The sequence below is a fragment of the Aquila chrysaetos genome, chromosome 23, assembly GCF_900496995.4.
Source record: "Aquila chrysaetos chrysaetos chromosome 23, bAquChr1.4, whole genome shotgun sequence".
Lineage (NCBI taxonomy): Eukaryota > Metazoa > Chordata > Aves > Accipitriformes > Accipitridae > Aquila > Aquila chrysaetos.
The window spans coordinates 10,386,963-10,407,164 of NC_044026.1; the positions used below are offsets into that span (position 1 = coordinate 10,386,963).

General features: G+C 38.1%; 1 protein-coding gene across 11 annotated transcripts in view; it reads right to left on the bottom strand.

Moving 5' to 3' along the window:
* The window catches only part of HERC2 (HECT and RLD domain containing E3 ubiquitin protein ligase 2), a 115,507-nt gene that overhangs the window by 13,028 nt on the left and 82,277 nt on the right, over nucleotides 1-20,202 (bottom strand). For 8 of the 11 annotated variants that reach the window (XM_041119563.1, XM_029999308.2, XM_041119562.1 and 5 more), the window contains 17 exons: nucleotides 19,622-19,775; nucleotides 18,807-18,914; nucleotides 17,525-17,656; nucleotides 16,852-17,010; nucleotides 16,642-16,760; nucleotides 16,159-16,284; nucleotides 15,032-15,187; nucleotides 14,772-14,887; nucleotides 14,448-14,646; nucleotides 13,013-13,227; nucleotides 12,070-12,247; nucleotides 10,215-10,376; nucleotides 5,931-6,022; nucleotides 4,884-5,023; nucleotides 3,657-3,844; nucleotides 2,787-2,984; nucleotides 826-909 (listed from right to left, as the gene is read on the bottom strand). In XM_041119563.1, the coding sequence (XP_040975497.1) occupies nucleotides 826-909; nucleotides 2,787-2,984; nucleotides 3,657-3,844; nucleotides 4,884-5,023; nucleotides 5,931-6,022; nucleotides 10,215-10,376; nucleotides 12,070-12,247; nucleotides 13,013-13,227; nucleotides 14,448-14,646; nucleotides 14,772-14,887; nucleotides 15,032-15,187; nucleotides 16,159-16,284; nucleotides 16,642-16,760; nucleotides 16,852-17,010; nucleotides 17,525-17,656; nucleotides 18,807-18,914; nucleotides 19,622-19,775 (2,526 nt within the window). Of the gene's footprint in view, nucleotides 1-825; nucleotides 910-2,786; nucleotides 2,985-3,656; nucleotides 3,845-4,431; nucleotides 4,548-4,883; nucleotides 5,024-5,643; nucleotides 5,680-5,930; nucleotides 6,023-10,214; nucleotides 10,377-12,069; nucleotides 12,248-13,012; nucleotides 13,228-14,447; nucleotides 14,647-14,771; nucleotides 14,888-15,031; nucleotides 15,188-16,158; nucleotides 16,285-16,641; nucleotides 16,761-16,851; nucleotides 17,011-17,524; nucleotides 17,657-18,806; nucleotides 18,915-19,621; nucleotides 19,776-20,202 lie in introns of those variants that run through there. The other 3 variants (XR_005931233.1, XR_005931234.1, XM_041119569.1) reach the window with 3 other exon arrangements.

Here is a 20,202-nt window from a genome sequence, read left to right on the forward strand (position 1 = left end):
TACAACAGCTACTTTTCTTCACTAAGAGAAAACTAATTAGTCAAAATTTTCACAATTTCTCCATTCTAACCTTACAAAGAGTAGGTTTTCTTACTTTTTACAATATGAAAAGAAAAAAAAACCCAAACAAAACCACCACTAAAGGAAAGAAATGCAAGAAGACTCAGGACTCTAAGACCAGGCTTCAGTCCATTTAAACTAAAACAACATTTTACTATTCTATGTTACAGAAATATCTACGGAAAAAAAGACATATCTGGCCTAAGGCACAACATTACATTTTCTAACGTCAATAAGGAAAAAAGCCCTTTTGTATCAAAGAGATCTGCAATCAATATGACCACATGTGATGACCAGTAAAGAATGAGAGTTTATCAGCCTGATTTTTAATTATATTCAAGGGCTTTTTTTTTTTTCCCTTCCTGTTCTGTTATGAAAGCAACAGTTGAATAATTCATCTGACTATCTGGAAAGGTAAGAAAGGCATCAGAATCACTACTCTCTTAAATTATCTAATGTAGTGAGTTTTGAAAAAGCAGTCCTTTGTCAAGCAGGACATACTTCGCTCATTAGAGTCTAAATCATTCACTCAATATTTCAGCAAGTGTCCCCCTCCCCCAAAACAGCTACCGTGCAGATGAAAACATACCAAAAAGAAAATCAGCAGCCCTTGCTGCATTCACTTCTTCATTGTTTGAGTCTCTGATAAAAATTCAACTCTTCAGTACTCAGATACCAAACAGCCGACACAAAGGGACTTGGCAAATGTATAGCACCGTGGGCTAAACATACAGATACTAAAATCAAAACTTCAGCTTAAGATACCTGTATTCTGTTGAGCTCTACAACTGGCCCATGCTGACGATCTCTCACCATAGTTGCTTGCACAACTTTCCTGAAAGCTGCCTCCTAAAACAGGGAAACACAAAAAATTAAAATAGTGGCAAAACTGCAATCAAATAAGAAAGCTGCACATATTTCACAGATGAACCCATACTTAGTATTAGGAAAAAAAAAAAAAAAAAAAACTCTTCAGCAGAATAAGAGAAACTGATCCTGCAATACTACCCTTCAGCAATTTCCTTCTGAGTACATCACAAAACACTAGAAAAGGCGTAACACCTGAGTCTTTCTTTAGAAGAAATGGGAACGAGTATCAAATACTTTTGAAACACTGAAAATAAATAAAAGCAACAGAAGATAAAGCTGTGAGATGTTAGTTAAGGATCATGTTATTTGTGCTAATACAATTCAAGCTAGTAACAGTCAGGATACTAAAAAAGTAAAGAAGAAAGTCTCTCCTGTATCACTCAAAACCATGGCTTCAAAGATTGTACTGCACCCAGATTCAGTTATTACTAAGCAACCAACATGCTGCTGAGTGCAGGTATAAATTAGTTTATACTGGAATAATATATGTATATGGAAAATAATTCATGTCAGAGAAAAACAATGAAAAAAGCCAAAGATGAGATCATCTTGCTATGGAAGGCAATAAATAAACAAATATAAATAAACAAACTTTTCATGCAAATTCAAGTATCTGAAGTTCTCTCACTAAATATTTGGATCTAATTTTACACTGTCAGTTACAAGCAAGCTTTAACAAGATTTTTAGTCTTTAGAATCTCTGAAGGTAAGCCTGACTTAAATGCCTAGATATGAATATGGTCTCACAACTTCTGGTGTCTCTGTTGAATGCTTTTGACAAAATATGCCTGATATCACATTTTATCTTGTATCTGAAGCCTTTCTGTAACTGTTCTGCAGACTCTTAATTACATTGAATGTGCCTCCTGCACACCCATTCCTATACTTAACATCATATACCTAAAGACTCCCTATTAATAGCACTAACATATAAAAGTGTCATGAACAGAATAGCTATGATTTCCGTTTCCTTTTTTCCAGTTTAGGTTTTGATGAAAAATGCGTGGTTGCACATATTCTGCTGGATTGCTCTACTACACAATTTTACTGGAGTCTAGAGAAAGAGTCCTTGAGTCAATACATGCTAAGGAGTCTAGTTACAGGCCATGTGTCTTATTTAAGGACATAGAACAGCACTGCAGAGGGAAACCTAACTGTTTCTCTTTCTCCCAGCAGATTTTGTCTGTTTATATAAGGTTATAATTTTTTGTTAGACAAGTTACTATGACAGTGAGAAAATTCAGATCCAAAACTGATGGTCATACTGAAGGCAAGTCACGCTTTTAAAGGCTTTCAGTATCTTAAGTTTTGAATAGGTGTTGTAGCCTTGAAGCATTATAATTATCTAGACTTCCTCATAACTGATTTTACTTACAACTACAAAAATCTACTTTCTTTACTGATTTGAGATTGAACTTCTGTCTTCACTTTTACCCCAGTCTAAAACAAGTTTGTACCTGCATAGAGCTTTGGATCAACTAGTATATCACCTGATCATGACAACTGAAATACAAAAAGCAGACAATGACCATCTCATACCTATCTTACATTTTTTTCCTGGATAGCATCTACTGAATACTCTAGAAGAATTCCACTATACTACAAACTGAAGATTTACAGTGTAAAGTTATTTTCAAGATCAACACACAAAAGCACTATGATGAAGAACTGAGGAAAACATAATAAAAAGAACCCATTCATAAAGAAAGAAGTCTGCATAATCAGAATGCAAATATTTGATATACAACTTACAGAACAAATTGAGATACACAGTTCTATTTTCTTCAGAAACAGTTTAAACAGTACATTTCACTTACAGTTACAAATCACTCCCTTAAAAACATTCTGATAAATACCTTTCCCTGTGATATCAGTATTCCCCGTAACGTGTCAAACCCAACTGAGGGTCCTTGGCCAGTTTCATCAAGTCTTCCTTCAAGATCAAACATTGGAATGCAAGGACAGAAGAGTTCAGAAATGTGATGCAATAGCAGAAGCCTGTTTCTCAATGAAATGATGGGAATTTCCTGAAGATGATTGTACTCCATAGGAACCTATGATAAGGCAACAATATCTGAATGTAATTAAGAATTATTATATATTTTATTTTATTAAACAGAACAACAATTTATAAGATTGTAGGTAAATCTGTATTAGAAATTCAGATATTTGCTTATTCACACTCTCAAAACTTAATACACGGAGTTCAGTTGTTTATAAAAGATACTAATAGTATCCATCTAAACTGAAAGAAGTATTAGAAACATGACAGTAGACTATTCTTGCTATTCCATATTTTACAATTCTCTTTATCCATAAACAGACACATTTTACATCCTATCATCACTACACCCAGTCATTATAGCTGAAAGACAGTATATTCAAAAAACAACCTTCTCAATGTAAAGCAAGCAATGAAGAACTCCTTTGGAAGGCATAAGATTTTCATAGCTCAATACAGAATTAAAATTCTTGCCAATTTGCAAACTGAGCTACTGTTCTGCATTGGATTAACAACTGAATGAAGAGGCTTTCTCACCTCAGAAAACTGGAATCCTTCTTTGGAAGTATGGAAGTACAACAAAGTAACTGGCTCAAACTCAAAGCCAAATCAAAGCACACTGAGCTTATGCAGGGATTTAGAAAGGAAATACGTCTACTGAAAGACCAGCAATAAGCATACTAAGTATGTTCAAAATCTGAACGCAATAAGCCAAAAACATTACCTGTGTAGGGAGCTTGCCAGCATTAGCAGGTTTACTGGTTGACCAAGCTAAAGTATGTGCTGAGCCACAGGCTACTCTGTTGATCTTTTTACCCTGAAGTGCTGCAACCAAGCGTGGTCTTTGGATGGCATTAGTTGTTCCATCTCCAAGCTGTCCTTCATCATTATCTCCCCATGTATACACTTCTCCTAAACCAGTAAAAATAATTAATTGTTCTGAAGCTAAGATAGAAGCTTTTTGCCCTTTTTTTTTTATTATTAGTGTTTATAAATCATTTAACTGAATGAGACCTTGGACTGTAATCAAGATTTCTAGGACTGATAACCATCCTGAAATCCACTATCTAGTGCAGATAAATCTTGAGTGACAGAGTTAGGCCCGTGGTCTATGTAGAGCAGCTAGCATAAGATGCATTTATTTCCTCATAGTTTGTATAACTTAAAAGTTCTGTTCCAGAACAGGAGGAAACAGTGGAGCAGAAGAATAAAAACAGATACACCAGAAACAGCCTGTATTTGATAGTTTCATAGCAAAAAAAGTTGATATTAAAAAAAGAATTAGAAAAGGCTTAACATTTTTTATGAGATGAAAGAAAAGATCTTATAAAAGGTTGTATTACTAGAGAGGACATTAAAATGGGTGCTTACTGTTGCAAGATAATTGGAAAATACTTTTAAAATAGCAATCTTGTTTCTGACCATTTATTTTCTGCAGCTATATCCTATTTCACCAGCACCTATAAAACACTCAGTTATTGTGCAGACTTGTTAATTACATGTGGGAGTGAGTCTCCTACAAAGAATATTCAGTATCTCAACCTGCTCTGTAAGAAGCAACATTGCTTGTGCAGTGCTTCATTTAGCAAGATAAACACCTCAGGCTCAGAAGACCCTGAAAAGAAAGCCAAAATCATTCATTCTACTGCTTGACCAATCTGTAATTGCTTTTAGAGCTCTCTATTTTTCTTCGACCATCAGCATTTATGAAACAAACCCTTTATTTTTTATTTATTAAAAACCTTTAGTTGGTTTTATGTGATCATTTTAAATCAATGACATGCTTTCTGCTAAAGAAATATGCTACACCTGCAAACACAAAATACGTTCATGCACATAGAGGACCAGCGTTTTTAGCAAGGACAACCTACCAACAGCTGACTGAAAAATAAAAGTTTCATTTTTTTCAAATTCAGTACTGAGAACTAAGTAAATTATTTTATTTTTATACCATCTTCAGTGCAGCAAACACAGTGCAAAGACCCAGTAGCAATTGCAATGACTTTCTTTCCTTGTAGTCCCTGCACTTGTCGTGGTCTTCTAACATGGTCATCAGATCCATGGCCTAACCGATGATAATCTCCTTTGCCCCTGCACAGAGAAGGTAAAACATTTCAAAACTGTGTTTTAATTGTGGAAAAAAACAGAACGACAGACTGTGTCTGGTATTTGATCTGTAGATATATTTATAAACAGTTCAATACCAAAATGTTCTCCAAATATTCAACATTAATCATCCTTAGCTCGTATAACATGGATGTGATTCTGCTGATATAGTAAAAAATCTTAAACCTCCAATATGCTGTTCCTACTCATTCTGTGCAGGTCCTTTTACCCCTTTTGCAGGGGATTGTTTGGGTTTTTTTCCTTTCAAAAGGGTCAAGTATTAGAAGCATTCATCTGCAAAAACAGTATGTTTACTGACCTCAGAGACTGGAACTTTGTACAGTTTAAGGATATCTCTGATGCCATGCACACAAGCGGGCAGAATGATGTTGGGAAGGTATTTCGCTTAGTCTTTTTAAACACTTAAGTTTAGTAATTTAAACTACAAAACTTGGAATGGCATAGAAAGATTAAAACAATGAACTAAAATCAAATTCTCAGACTACAGCCCCCACAAGCTAGACACAATTTTGATAATATATGAGAGTTATTTATGCTATCAACTTCCACCCTGCACGACACTTCAGGCTTATACTTCTACTGACCTCCTTGGAACTCCTGCACCTTGCAGTGGTCAATACCTGGAATGACAACTCTGTGCTTAGGTCTCCAAAACAAAATGCTTTGATTTTTCATTCAAATAGCACTACAAAATGTTCCCCAAAGTGGTAGATTTTATTACTAATCAAGACAGAGGAACTCAAAAATGTTTGGGTTTGGGGGGGATTTTTGGGGGTGGAGGCATAGAATCAAAACAGTGAAGGCAGTATAACACCTGTTGCAGACAAGGTTACATCTAACACTGTCAAAATAACTAATATAAAATACTTACCACGTATATACTGCTCCAGATTTGGTAAGAGCCACAGAAAATTGTGATCCACATTCTACTTTAACCACTCCAAGGCCTGTGAGGGAATCAATCTAGGAAAATAGTATCAAATGAAATTGAAATTAATTAAGGAGACTATAGCTTCATAGACTGCACTGTCTTAAGTAAAATATAATGTGCAAGTGTGTAAGTGTCTTTAAGTATATTTATAAATTAAAATGTGTATGTAGATCATTTAGCAGAATTCTACTCCTTTTATCTTTCTACCATTTACTACTTAAACTTTAAAAAGAAGCTCAGATTTGGCAAACTGTTGAAGATCATCTCTAGTATGTTTTACCAATAGTTACTCAGCAATTGCCCCTTCGTAGAAATGGTAAGGCTCTGTCTCCAAATACTCAACATTAATCATCCCCAGCTTGTATGACATGGATGTGATTCTGCCGACATAGTAAAAATATTTAAACCTCCAATACACTCTTCCTATTTATTCTGTGTAGGTCTTTATGCCATTTCAGCATCAATCCTACGGGACTGATGATTGATGAAACATCAGTGGAATTTTGGGGTTTTTGATTATGGGGAGGTTTACACGGCACCAGGCTTGCTGGCAACAGATGGGGTCAGCTATCTCAAAGGGGGAAAAGGATCCTCGCTCATGAGATGGTGGGGCTCAGAGAGGGCTTTAAACTAGGTTTGAAGGGGGAAGGGGATAAACCTAGGCGCACCAGAGATGAGCCTGGGGGCAGCACGCCAATGTTGGGGGTGGATTGGATAGCTCGGCTCAAGTGCATCTATGCCAATGCACACAGCACGGGCAATAAACAGGAGGAGCTGGAAGCCATCGTGCAGCAGGATAGGTATGACTTAAGTCACCATCACAGAAACATGGTAGGACGACTCCCATGACTGGAGTGCTGCAATGGATGGCTATAAGCTCTTCAGAAGGGATAGGCAAGGTAGAAGAGGTGGTGGGGTGGCTCTCTATGTTAGGGAGGGTTTTGATTGTACAGAACTACACGATTGTGATGACAAGGTTGAGTGCTTATGGGTAAGGATGAGAGGGAAGGCCAACAAGGCAGATACTGTGCTGGGAGTCTGTTATAGACCGCCCAACCAGGTTGAAGAGACGGATGAATTGTTCTACAAGCGGCTGGCAGTAGTCTCAGAATCGTGTGCCCTTGTTCTCATGGGGGACTTCAACTTTCCAGATGTCTGCTGGAAATACAACACGCCAGAGAGTAAGCAGTCTAGGAGGTTCCTGGAGTGTGTGGAAGAGATCTTCCTGACACAGCTGGTGAGTGAGCCAACCAGGGGAGGAGCCTTGCTAGACCTACTGTTTACAAACAGGGAAGGACTGGTGGGAGGTGTGATGGTCGGAGGCTGTCTCAGGCTTAGCGACCATGAAATGACAGAATTCTCAATTTTTGGTGAGGCAAGGAAGGTGGTCAGCAAAACCACCACTATGGACTTCTGGAGGGCAAACTTTGGCCTTTTCAAGACACTGGTTGAAAGAGGCCCTTGGGAGACAGTCCTGAAGGGCAAAGGGGTCCAGGAAGGATGGACATGCTTCGAAAAGGAAATCTTAATGGCTCAGGACCAGGCTATTCCCATGCGCCGCAAGACGAACCATCAAGGAAGACAAAAGGGCCTGGCTGAACAGGGATCTTTTGCTAGGACTCAAGAAAAAAAAGGGGAGTTTATCATCTCTGGAAGAAAGGGCAGGCAACTCAGGAGGAGTACAGGGATCTTGTTAGGTCATGCAGAGAGAAAATTAGAAAGGCAAAAGCTCAGCTAGAACTCAATCTAGCCGCTATTGTAGGGAACAACAAAAAATGTTTTTACAAATATGTTAACAGGAAAAAGAATCCCAAGGAGAATATCTATCCTTTAATGGATACAGAAGGGAACATTGCCACCAGAGATGAGGAAAAGGCTGAGGTACCTAATGCCGCCTTTGCCTCAGTCTTCAATAGTGAGACCAGTTATCCTCAGGGTACTCTGCCCCTGAGCTGGAAGGCAAGGACAAAGACCAGAATATACCCCCCTTAATCTAGGAGGAAATAGTTAGTGACCTACTACGCCATCCGGACACTCATGAATCTATGGGAACAGATGGGATCCATCCATGAGTACTGAGGGAGCTGGCGGAGGTGCTTGCCAAGCCACTCTCCATCATTTATCAGCGATCCTGTCCAATGGGGGAGGTCCCAGACGACTGGAGGCTTGCCAATGTGACGCCCATTTACAATAAGGGTCAGAAGGAGGATCTGGGGAACTACAGGCCTGTCAGCTTGACCTCGCTACCGGGAAAGATTATGGAACAGTTTGTCTTGAGAGCGCTCACATGGCATGTGCAGGACAACCAGGGGATCAGGCCCAGTCACCATGGGTTCATGAAAGGCAGGTCGGGCTTGACCAACCTGATCTCCTTCTATGACCAGGTGACCCGCCTAGTGGATGAAGGAAAGGCTGTGGATGTTTCTACCTGGACTTCAGCAAGGCCTCTGACACTGTCTCTCACAGCATACTCCTTGAGAAGCTGGCGGCTCATGGCTTAGACAGGTGTACTCTTCGCTGGGTAAAAAACTGGCTGGATGGACGAGCCCAGAGAGTTGTGGTGAATGGAGTTAACTCCAGTTGGTGGCCGGTCACAAGTGGTGTTCCCCAGGGCTCAGTGCTGGGGCCAGTTCTCTTTAATATCTTTATCAATGATCTGGATGAGGGGATCGAGTGCACCCTCAGTAAGTTTGCAGATGACACCAAGTTGGGAGGGAGTGTTGATCTGCTCGAGGGTAGGCAGGCTCTACAGAGGGATCTGGACAGGCTGGATCGATGGGACGAGGCCAATTGTACGAGGTTCAACAAGGCCAAGTGCCGCGTCCTGCACTTGGGTCACGACAACCCCACGCAGCGCTACAGGCTTGGGGAAGAGGGGCTGGAAAGCTGCCCGGCAGAGAGAGACCTGGGGGTGCTGGTCGACAGCTGGCTGAGTATGAGCCAGCAGTGTGCCCAGGTGGCCAAGAAGGCCAACGGCATCCTGGCCCGTATCAGAAATGGTGTGGCCAGCAGGAGCAGGGAGGTGATCGTCCCCTGTACTGGGCACTGGTGAGGCCGCACCTCGAGTCCTGTGTTCAGTTTTGGGCCCCTCGCCACAGGACAGACATGGAGGTGCTGGAGCGTGTCCAGAGAAGGGCAACCGAGCTGGTGAGGGGCCTGGAGCACAAGTCTGATGAGGAGCGGCTGAGGGAGCTGGGGCTGGTTGGTCTGGAGAAGAGGAGGCTGAGGGGAGACCTCATCGCTCCCTACAACTACCTGAGGGGGGGTTGTGGCGAGGTGGGTGCTGGTCCCTCCTGTCAGGTGGCTGGAGACAGGACGAGAGGAAACGGCCTCAAGTTGCGGCAAGGGAGATTTAGATTGGATATTAGGAAGAATTTCTTCACCGAAAGGGTTGTCAAGCATTGGAACAGGCTGCCCACGGAAATGGTTGAGTCACCATCCCTGGAGGTATTCAAAAAACACATAGACAAGGCACTTCAGGACATGGTTTAGTGGGCATGGTTGATGGTTGGACTCGATGACCTTAAAGGTCTTTTCCAACCTAAATGATTCTATAATTCTATGTTACATCATGCAATAAAAACCTGTTACTTGGGACAGGCTGGTAGACTTTGTCCATTTGGAAACAGAATGGGGACACCTGTATCCAGGTAATAAAGTGTGATTCTGGACTAAGAATCTAAAATCCACTGTGCATAGGTATACACAGTGACACTCACATACGTTTTTCAAACACAAACAACGTTCATCTTCATAACAAGTGCTGGAATTCAAATTAGATGGCTACATGGATTTCATTTGTAACATATGAAGAAATTCCAAGTCAACGATGCATTCACATGAAAGGTTTAATATAAAGTAAGATTACTTTTTAATCAATACCCCTTTCTGGAATGAAGTTATGACTTAAGCAGTACTATGGAAATTTATTAACACAAGGAAATACGAAGATTTCTTGCAAAATATAACGTTTTGACAGGAACCAAAATTAAAATGACAAATATTGCTGGAACCAGCAATGTTCTCCAAAGAAAAAAACCTTCAAGTGCAACTTTAACAGTCAGCACAAAATTTAAAGGCCTACAGAGTTTGTTCTTAACAACAATCAGAAGAATCCCGATGTCCCAGGATGGGTGGAAGTTTGCACTTATTGGCAAATCTGTCTTCAGCGTTCTCCATCAACCTTATGGTTTCTAAAACAATGACAAAATTTAATTCAAATACCTTCATTGGTACTTTACAGCCATCACTGCCTCCTCTCCCAAGTTTTCCATAATCTCCATCACCCCAGGACCAGACTGTATCATCATCAGTCAGGCACAATGTCTGTGCATCTCCACTGCCACAGGCTATGTCAATCACACGGTAGCCCTGGAGAGCTTCCACCTGTAAAGAAATAACCCATTTTTGTTCACAGTAAAAGACTCAGTCATTTAGTTTCAGAAAAGATGACACACCATACTTGGAGAGGTGCTTCACTGGAACTACAAGTCAGAAACACCACAAGAACAAGCAAATAAAGGCAACTCAAAGGGCTTTGCTCTTTTCAAACCAGCAAAATGAAAACTAACTATGTATTTAAAATACTGGATTATTCTTTTTAATTGGTGAACTAGTTCAATTTTTTTGACCTAAAAAGTCAGGGAAAACAATTCAAACAAAACACGTAAGGTTATCAAAGACTATATTCTGTTGAAATAATTTCAGGCTCTCTGGATGAGTATTGCATTCAGTAAGAAAAAAACAAAGTCTTATTTTCAAATACTCTTTCATAGTTTATACAGTTTTCTAGCACTTGCATCATAATCTGAATTTAATCAACATCTTTTGAAATGCTGCCATCTAGTGATGAAGTGTGGGATTTGGAGTCACAAAGTAAAAAGGATGGTGACCCCCATACATATCACAACCTCCCCATCCTCGCCCTACTTGAAATAGATTGTAGGTAGCACAATCCATCATCCAAAGCAGCATAGAACTTCACATACTTCAACTCATCTACAGATTATCTATTTTCATACTAACCGAGAACATGTAAGGGGAAAAGGTGTATAAAGATATATAGGATAGGTGGGCAGACCTTGTTTTTTGGGGGGCAGGGAAATGAGAACATCTGGATACAGGTGATAAGGTCCCAAAGTGGACTAAGAATGTATGATACTTTGTCCCACAAATTCAAGCACTGAAAAAAAGTTAATGCTTGCATGAACAGAAACACATGCACAGAGCTCTGAATAAAAGTAACAAACATTCAGTTTGATTCAACTAATATAATCTTACCTTTTGCTGTATTTTCAGCAACAGAACACAGATAGCAAAATGAACTCTCATTTCAAAGGCAGGGCAGTTTTCTCAATACCACTACTCTAACTTAAACTCTTACAGTCTAGTTCACAGGAGTACAATGGTCTGAATTACAACTCGTCAGCTAATCAGTATACTCATTCTTCCTACATTGCATACTGTCCAAGTTCTCAAATTTACCACTTAAGAATCAAATGGAAACAGCTATCTTCTTCGTGAATAACTGCTTAACTCAAATTTCTTTAGCAAATAGCAATTAAATGCTACATAAGTACTTAGGTTAAATTCTTATTAACTTAGTATATACTTCAGTAACATCTCAGTATTCAATCATGAGAATTAAGAGTGTAATTATTACATCAGGAAAAAAAAGCAGTTTGCAAGTGACCAAGTGGCTATCACTATTATCACTGGTATATTTTCCAGGAAGTAAACAATGAGGGGACCCAGTAGACAAGGAGCTCACTTGTTACTTTCAGTGCAAACTACTCCTGTGAAGGGGGGGAATTTACTTACTGGGGGATTCAGGGTTTTCTTTAAGACTTCTCTAAAACAAAATCCTTATAAGCTGTTTAGTGACGTCTAGAGAAGTTTTGCAGCTCCACTTTCACTTTATTCTTCCAATCCATTCCTGTTTTCTGAAGCAACTGTTCGTTTCTTACAAATACATGCCATCATTTTGCCCTTTTGTTCTTTATATGCAGAAATGCAAAAAGTTACGAATCAGAAGGTAAGAACTGGACTAAGTCTGCATAGAACTCCGAAGGTTTCTTACCAGTTTAGGTTTCAGTTGGTCCTCACTATCTCCATGCCCAAGGCGTCCGTATCTTCCCTTCCCCCATGTAAAAAGGTCTCCTGCAGCTGTAATACATGCGCTGTGTGCTCCCCCAGCAGCAATGTCAACCACTTCTATACCTCTCAGAGATTCAATTACACGAGGACGATCACAAGGGCTGAAATGAAAATACTTGTCTTTACAAAACTTTTAAACCATTCAGGTTCACCAACTTATTGAGAGAGGTTTTTAAAATGAGTACAAGGACACCTAAAATAACTGAGTATTTGCTTTTCCTCCAGTTTAATATCCTAAAGATTTATGTTTAATTAGTCATTCAGAAATATTTTTAGATGCCTATAAAAGCTAGAAGTATTTTACCATATATTATACTACAGCATTACAGGTAAGCTGAAACTACAAAGCCACTTCCATTAAAATCCAAAGCTAAGCATTTACTCTGGAAAATCAGTCCAATTTAAGATACATTATCAAAATTTCTAGCATAAAATGCACTGTTTTCCCCCATGGACTTCAGCATTCCTTTTGCTTTTTGGATCAGACCATTGTTATCTCTAACACAACAGAACTTCTCCTTTAACGTAGGCAACAATGCACGTGGAGATCAGAAGCACAATGGCAGTTTTGCTCCCTAAAGTGCCTTGAAGTTCCACATACCTACAAGACAGATCCCAAAGGAAATCCACTGGGCTTTAACATCCACAGATATGTTGGAACACAATATCTAATTACAGAAATCAGAGTAACTGTTTATCTGAACAATATTTTGTAGTTCTCCAATTTAAAAACGTACATTTCGACATCACTACTTAACACTGACTTCTACATATAGGCAGTACTCATACAACATTTCAAATACATAGCAACTATAATAAGTATCCATTAATAGTTTTTAAAAATAACATTTCAAAGTATTACTTACCTGCGATTTCCATGACCAAGTTTACCATCTTCTGCTTCACCCCAAGAATAAACTTCTCCCTCAGAAGACAATGCCAAACAGTGCTTTCCTCCTGAGTTCACTGCAACTTTCTTTATAAACACATGTTGAATGGATTCCAGTAAAGTTGGAGTAGATACTGACTCTGTTCCTCCAATTCCAAGCCTACCACCTGCTCCATATCCAGTGGCATACAACTTTAAAGTGAAGAATAAAATTTAATTTTGTTTGCCTTTTGAAGAACATTCACTACAGCTGTAGAGAAGAATTCTTAATGAATGTATACTAGAATACAGTTAAAGGAAAGCCTGAAAAAACCAGTTTCTTACATGCCTCTATACCCTCTTCTGGAAAACAAGAAATATTTTTTAAAATTTCAGAAAAGTTTGTGAAAATACAGCTACATTCAAGTCAATATGAACTGTCACTGACTTAACAGATTTAATTTTAAATGCTAAGGCTGATTTTGTAAAAGTGTCAAGAAACCATAGCTTTGCATGATAACATTACAAAATCATCTGTCATCTGTGTCTTTCAAGCAGCACTATTCTAGTTTTCTTTCTTCTGTGAAATATACACACCTAAACACAGTTGCTTCTTCCCCTTCCACCCCATAAATACAGTTTTAAGTACTGCTTTTCACTCTCTTTTTGTCTATCTGAAAGTAATTTCTCTCAACAGAATGATGTCAAGCAATGCCATTAATCTGTCCCTCACCCTTCTGTGAATCGTTAACAAGGATGATACTGACTGCTGAGGAATCATTACAGTATCTCACTAGGTGAATGTTACTGTTATAAAAATCTCTACCTAAAATTCTCGATCACATCCTTAACACAAAGCTGCCATCTGTATCAAAATAAGACTTTTTCAAATTTGTAAACTACTTTTTTTTTTTCCTCCTACACCTTACATTAAACTTCTGCATGGCATGCCTTTTCACTCGGGATTTAAGCATCTGCAAATTAGATCCTGCAATATCTAATATCTAGTAAGTTGACATTTAGCCAACTGTGAACAGTCTCAGATTCCAATTACACCTCTCCCCACCAGAGAGACATAAACACCACCACATTTTACTGTCTGTCCTGTTTTATGGGACTCTGTGAGGACATTACTTGTATTCAGCTTTGTTTTCCAAGATCTGATCACAGTTTTGAATTGAGAATTAAAATACATGTCTTGTTTCACGCATTTAATGCTATAGTACACTGAATTCCTAGACTGCACTGGCGGAGTTGGTATAGTTCAGTTTCTTTAAAAAAATAAAATAAAATAAAACAAAACTACCAGTAATAATAATTTAAAAAAAATAATCTGTGCTATGCACATTATTTTTTATTTAGCCAAAACTATTATGACTGAGGATGAAATATTTCGAGAGAGTCTAACAAACAATCTTTTGTTGTACCCTTACTTTCCCATCAGCAGTCACTGCAAACAGAGTCTGTTCACCACCAATTAACTGCACTGGTCTAAGGGTAGCAAGAGCTTCACATGGAGTTGGGACTTTGACTTTTGCCCCTTCAATCCCACCAAGTTGTCCTCTGTGATTATGACCCCAACCATAAATAGTTCCGCTGCCTCCAGCTGAAAGTGTCCAATCATCGGGTCGTCTGCAGAAAACACAAAACAAACAAAATGTTAAGAGCTTTTAAAAAGTCATTAAAAAAATGCAGTTTCTCATTGTACAACAACGAAGCATCACAAGGCCAAACCGATGACAGTTGAAAGAAATAACCTGTTCATCCACTGGACAAGCTGCTCATCCTGTTCCCTCTTAAAGACATCATGGCACTCATGAAGAACATCCATACTTTCATTATCTGCCATTAATTCTCGGATTTTCTTTGCTACCTGTAAAAGATTTTGGATTAAACATTATTCAAACTATCAGTTACTCCTATCACAGTTAGCATAAAATACTTGAAACTCAGTGTATCTTTTTAAATTAAACACTTTCATATGTTCCATGAACCATTTAAAATATTCCTGCAGTACCTCATCAAGGAAAAGGCGAGGTAATGGTGTCCTTTTATCAAGAGCCACAGCAACCCTGGATGCCATACAGTATCTCCTGAACCAGGCCCATTTGTGTGTCTCTGCACAGCAAGGGAGAGTGTCCAACTCCAGATCACAAGCAAGAGCCACAAGCACCTGCAGACAATCAAAAAACATTTTAGAGATATATGAAAATGTGTAATAAAAAGTAATATGTGTTTGATGTAGTTTAACAGCTCATAGACCAGTAGGGCCTGAATGCAGTCTCAAAGATATGTAAAGTGCAAGGGACATTAAGAGTCATCTTCATTACCCTCATTGATAGGGCAGCATCAAGTGTACCCACACTGTCTCACATGGTTATGTATCTAATTTCCTCTTCCAATCCAGAAGTTTTCACAAACCCCCTGTGAAAAACACTCAAATAACTTTTATATACCAAATACCATGTGCTGAACTTTTTACCTTCCATTTCTAAACAAAGTCTGCTTCCTACAATTAAATCAATTTTCAATTCACTTACAATTTAATTCAATTTCAAATCAATGCTACAAATGAAGATTGTGAACAATGGATTACTTCTTCCCCGTATGAACTTTTACATATTTTAAGATTTTTTTTCCTTAAAGATAGGTAAGTCTTTTCCTTAAGATAGGTAAGTCCTCTTGGTTTCACTTTGACTACATGGGAGGCTTTTTTAGCCTTTTATTCTTGTTGCTCTTCTCTAGACTTCCTCAGCTTGTTTATTTTTACTTTGAAGTACAGGGTCCCAAACTGAATAGCCTTCCTTTTAAGACATGCTTACTTGTTCCAATTAGATGTAAATAAAACCTTCAGAGTATTTAAATAAATAAATAGAAATATACAACACTCCTGTTAGGACAACTCAAAAATCACTTATCAAAAAGTGTAGTCTACTGTACTTCCAAGATGTTTTTCTGACCTATCTACCTCTGCCTAGCTAAATATTCCTTATTCTTTATTTGTATATTTGATTCACCTTTTAAAAGTTGTATTCTGATTTTGTCAGAAAATGTTTCAGATACAGGACTAGGTGAGCTTACCATGTCTCAGAAAAAAAATCCAGAACTATACTAATGAATTCTTTACTGATTGTACTCCATTACCTTAAAGAAAGGGCTGTGGAGCAATTGTTTGCCACCTCTCACAATGGGGTCTTCATAGTCAAACTGTCGCTGCAAAGCTTCTGGAAGACCTTTGACCAAAGCAGCTAAAGCACTCCCTGTGAAACTCTAGAGAACCACAGAACTAGAAAGTTAGTCTTACTGTATGTATTACAAAAAGTACATTGTTTAGATGACCACAAGAAAACAGTAATAACTCCCCAAACTACAGTTAGCTATGTGAAGTATCACTTCCGTCCATTTCCTAATACAAAACCACATCTATACAGCATTGGAATTAGCCATTTTTTTCTAAAATGCAGTACCTTTACAGACTTGCAGACCTGTGCAAGAAGGCTATTCATTTGCACATTTCCTATTTTGCCATTAACAACAAAAACGTTGTACATCAGGGCTAGCATTTTAACACTTCACATACATCTTAACGTGAAAAATGTGAAGAGGAGAGCACCACTGCCGTCTTACCAAAGCTCGTGTTTCTCCATCATTATCACCTAGAATCCGGTTGATGTTAATAGACTGGCCAAACTCTGTTGTGAGCAGTTTCCGTAGTCTCTGCAAGGCCCACATTCTGTGGCCAGCAGCTAAGGAAACATGAGCACACAAAGAACATAATTACTTAAAACAATTATTTTAACTTCAAACAGAGAGACTTAATTTTAAGACTACACCTACCTAAGGCACTCAGTTGAGCACAAGCTGCAAGAGAAGCTGCCAAACGAGGAACTATACTCCTGTTGGAAGCAAAATTTAAGCGAAAATCCAACAAACACGTAACCAAATCCATTGAGGGACATGAAAGAATGCAACGATCTGAGAGGAGGTCTTTAGGGCCTGCAAGAAACAAAAAGCAAAAACAACAGCAAAAAAAAAAGGTGGGGAAGATTTGTCCTCAGACTGAAATAAGAACAGAACATAGGCAGGATTCTGCTGACCAAACACAGCAATCTAGAGTGCCAGTCTGCATCTGAGTTGGTCCATTCCACCTCCCTTTGAAGGGATTGGAAGAGGCAGTTTCTTGACATAATTCACCTAACTCCAAAACAGATGCATTAATAATAATAGTAAAAAAAAATTTCAGATTTATTATGCCTCAAAAGTATCCTCTCTTCACTGATGAAGAGGCCAACTAGAGTGATTACGAAATATTTTTCTCTCTTCCCTATGTACAAGTGCACCTCTCAGGACTTTGTTGAAATGTTTCCTAAGTATGAATGAAAATGTTTTCTCAGTATGAATGCAAAAGAACATTGAACTTTGGCATGTAAATATCATGCAATAAATGCAACTGTAAAAATCAGACAAGTAGATCTACTCTCTTGCCATTCTGTCATATATGATACCTTACCTGCAGCTGGCATGATAGGGTAAACAGTGAATCGCCATCCCCATCCATTCACAGAGCCATCACTGATGAACTTCCACTTTAGTTCATCCCCCGGAATTCGCAATTCACTAGACCAATCTGACCACTCACGACCTGTTACAGCAGGTAATATGAACATATTCATCTATACTGTCTGAGGCAATATGCAAGCCACTCATCAATAGCAACTTCCCTCCACGGTTATATATTATAAACATCACAAACTCATTCAAGAAAAAAAAGCTATGCAAAGCACATGAACATAACTATGATATTGTTACATTAATAAAACTTAAGTCTTAAACAGTTCAATTAGCACTGCTAACAAATACCCTCAGTACTTTTAATACCACATTCAAAAGACAATGATGAGATCTTACTAAAATCCGTTGTCCTTTTTTCAAATTACCTTTTCATATCACAAAAATATATAACATATACATTAAATAAAGCTTTACAGCTTTTTCCAACCAGGAATCTAATCAGAAATATCTCAGTAATGAAACACATGTGCATCTGAAACAGTCTGGAGAAAAATAGGTCAACAGTAAAAGCCCACATCATGACTGCTCAGAAATGTTAAGCACAGGCAGTAACCACCAAGACCCTTGCACATGATGTCATATATGGGTAGGTTCAATGTAACATCTGATGAGTTTAAAAATATTCCTCTAAAATCTACTGCAAATTAATAGCACCCAAAAATGAAATCAGACTTAACAGGATAAAAAGATGTGAAGATTTCATGTAGTGTCACATATATAGGCCAGGTTAGAAAACAGAAAGAAAGCACCTAGCTATTATTTTGGGCATGCGACAGCAGAAGAGCATTTGTCGTGACAGTATGAAAGCTTAAAGTACTGCAAGTATTACCTGAAAAAGAAAAAAAAGCTAACAAAAGAAGTAAGCTTTTCCGATTATGTTCCAATTTGTTAAAATATACTTTGATTATACAGAAATTCACACACGTTGGCAGGGGTGCCAAACACTGAATTTTTACACTCTAACTGCTCTTAGGAAGAACATGATGACATGCTCTGCTGAGAGATTCTCTATATTCAGAGTTGCAAGATCACTCTTACATGTCTGTGTCTAGATCCCACATATTTTTTAGTTTAAAACAGAGTGTCAATTCACACAGCTTTTCCTCTTTTTTTATTAGCATACCCCTCACATTAAGTCAGACACAGACAGTGGTACATTTCATTCAGCATTTAACAGTAAATCACACAAGAGGTTTTTGAAAAGCACTAGTTCGCATAACCTGATCGGACGGAAACAATTCTGTTGACACCATCCATTATGGTGAGTGGATCGTGACGCCGCTCTGTAGAACACTGGCGATCAAATTCTACCCTCAGTCCCTCAGCACCTAAACAGCAACAAAGAGTTTACGCATTTCTACAGAGCAATCAGTACCGTGAACAAATGCAGTATTTTATAAATCCACATGAAATCAAACATAGTTGTTTGGAAGCCATAGAACTCATTAATAAAAATAACTTCCTTTGGTTTAATGATATTATTTGTCTGGAATTTCTTCTCTTTGAAAGGCTTACATCATAGCAAGCTCAGATGAGTAGGGGCTAGCAGACGGAGGACTATATTCAGAACATTCCAAACTCAAGTTGCAACAGACAAAAAATGTCTATTTACAGTTAAGGCAAATAGCTCTTTGTTGCCCATACCTTTTGATAAGTACTAGATAACATACTGAAGGAAGCACTAAATGAAAAGACAGTGTTAAAACAAAAAAGTATTTCCCTAATGCCCAAGACTAGAAGACAGGTGTTCAATTACTGACCCTGAAAAAGACTCAGTCCTTTTCAGCTTCATAACTGAACAGAAAAGAGCAATGATATACAACTGCAGCCACAGGCAATGAACCCAAAAAAGCGTATTTCACAGGATTAAGATGTTCATGCAGTATATAAGTGTTTCAAGAAATACTCTATTATTATGACAGGATGCATAACATGGCTTTAAAAGTTCAATACACATTTTTTGCAAGCTAAGGAAAAATTTTATGCATGCAGTCTTGAAATTAACTGGATTTTAGTAACTCTAAGAACTCTATACCTGGTATTTTAACTGTGCCACTAGAAGATGTATCATCTGTATACGGATGGCTGCTTTCTACCACAACTGGTTGTGAAGAGAGGCGACCACTTTGTGAATCAGTTGCTACATCTTCTAGTTCAGTAACACACAGCTCCAACAACATATCAGCAACCTAAGAGAAGAAAAATATACACTTTACGAAAAGTAAGTTTGATTAGTCCAAGAAATCTAAGCCAACAACTATTCTTCCTAAATTTAAAATAAATAAATAAATTGTTTTCTGAATTCTGATTCATAAAGCATCATATTCACTCAAAAATACTCTTTTGGTGGTGTTAAACCTAGAAAAATTCCTAAAACTAAAAGCCAAACAACATAAGTTTCCAGTAACTACATGACAACAGAAATAATTGTTTTTCCTTACAGAAAAAAAACCTGTAAAATCTAAACCATAAAGCACAGGCCAAGAGATTAATAAAAGGTGTAAATATTTAACCAGTAAGTAATATTGCAAAACACTGTTTAGAGAGAAAATTCCAATAGTACTCATTTTTAAAGAGCAGTTTCAAATAAAAATTCTGACTCTTCAAGTTAAAAAA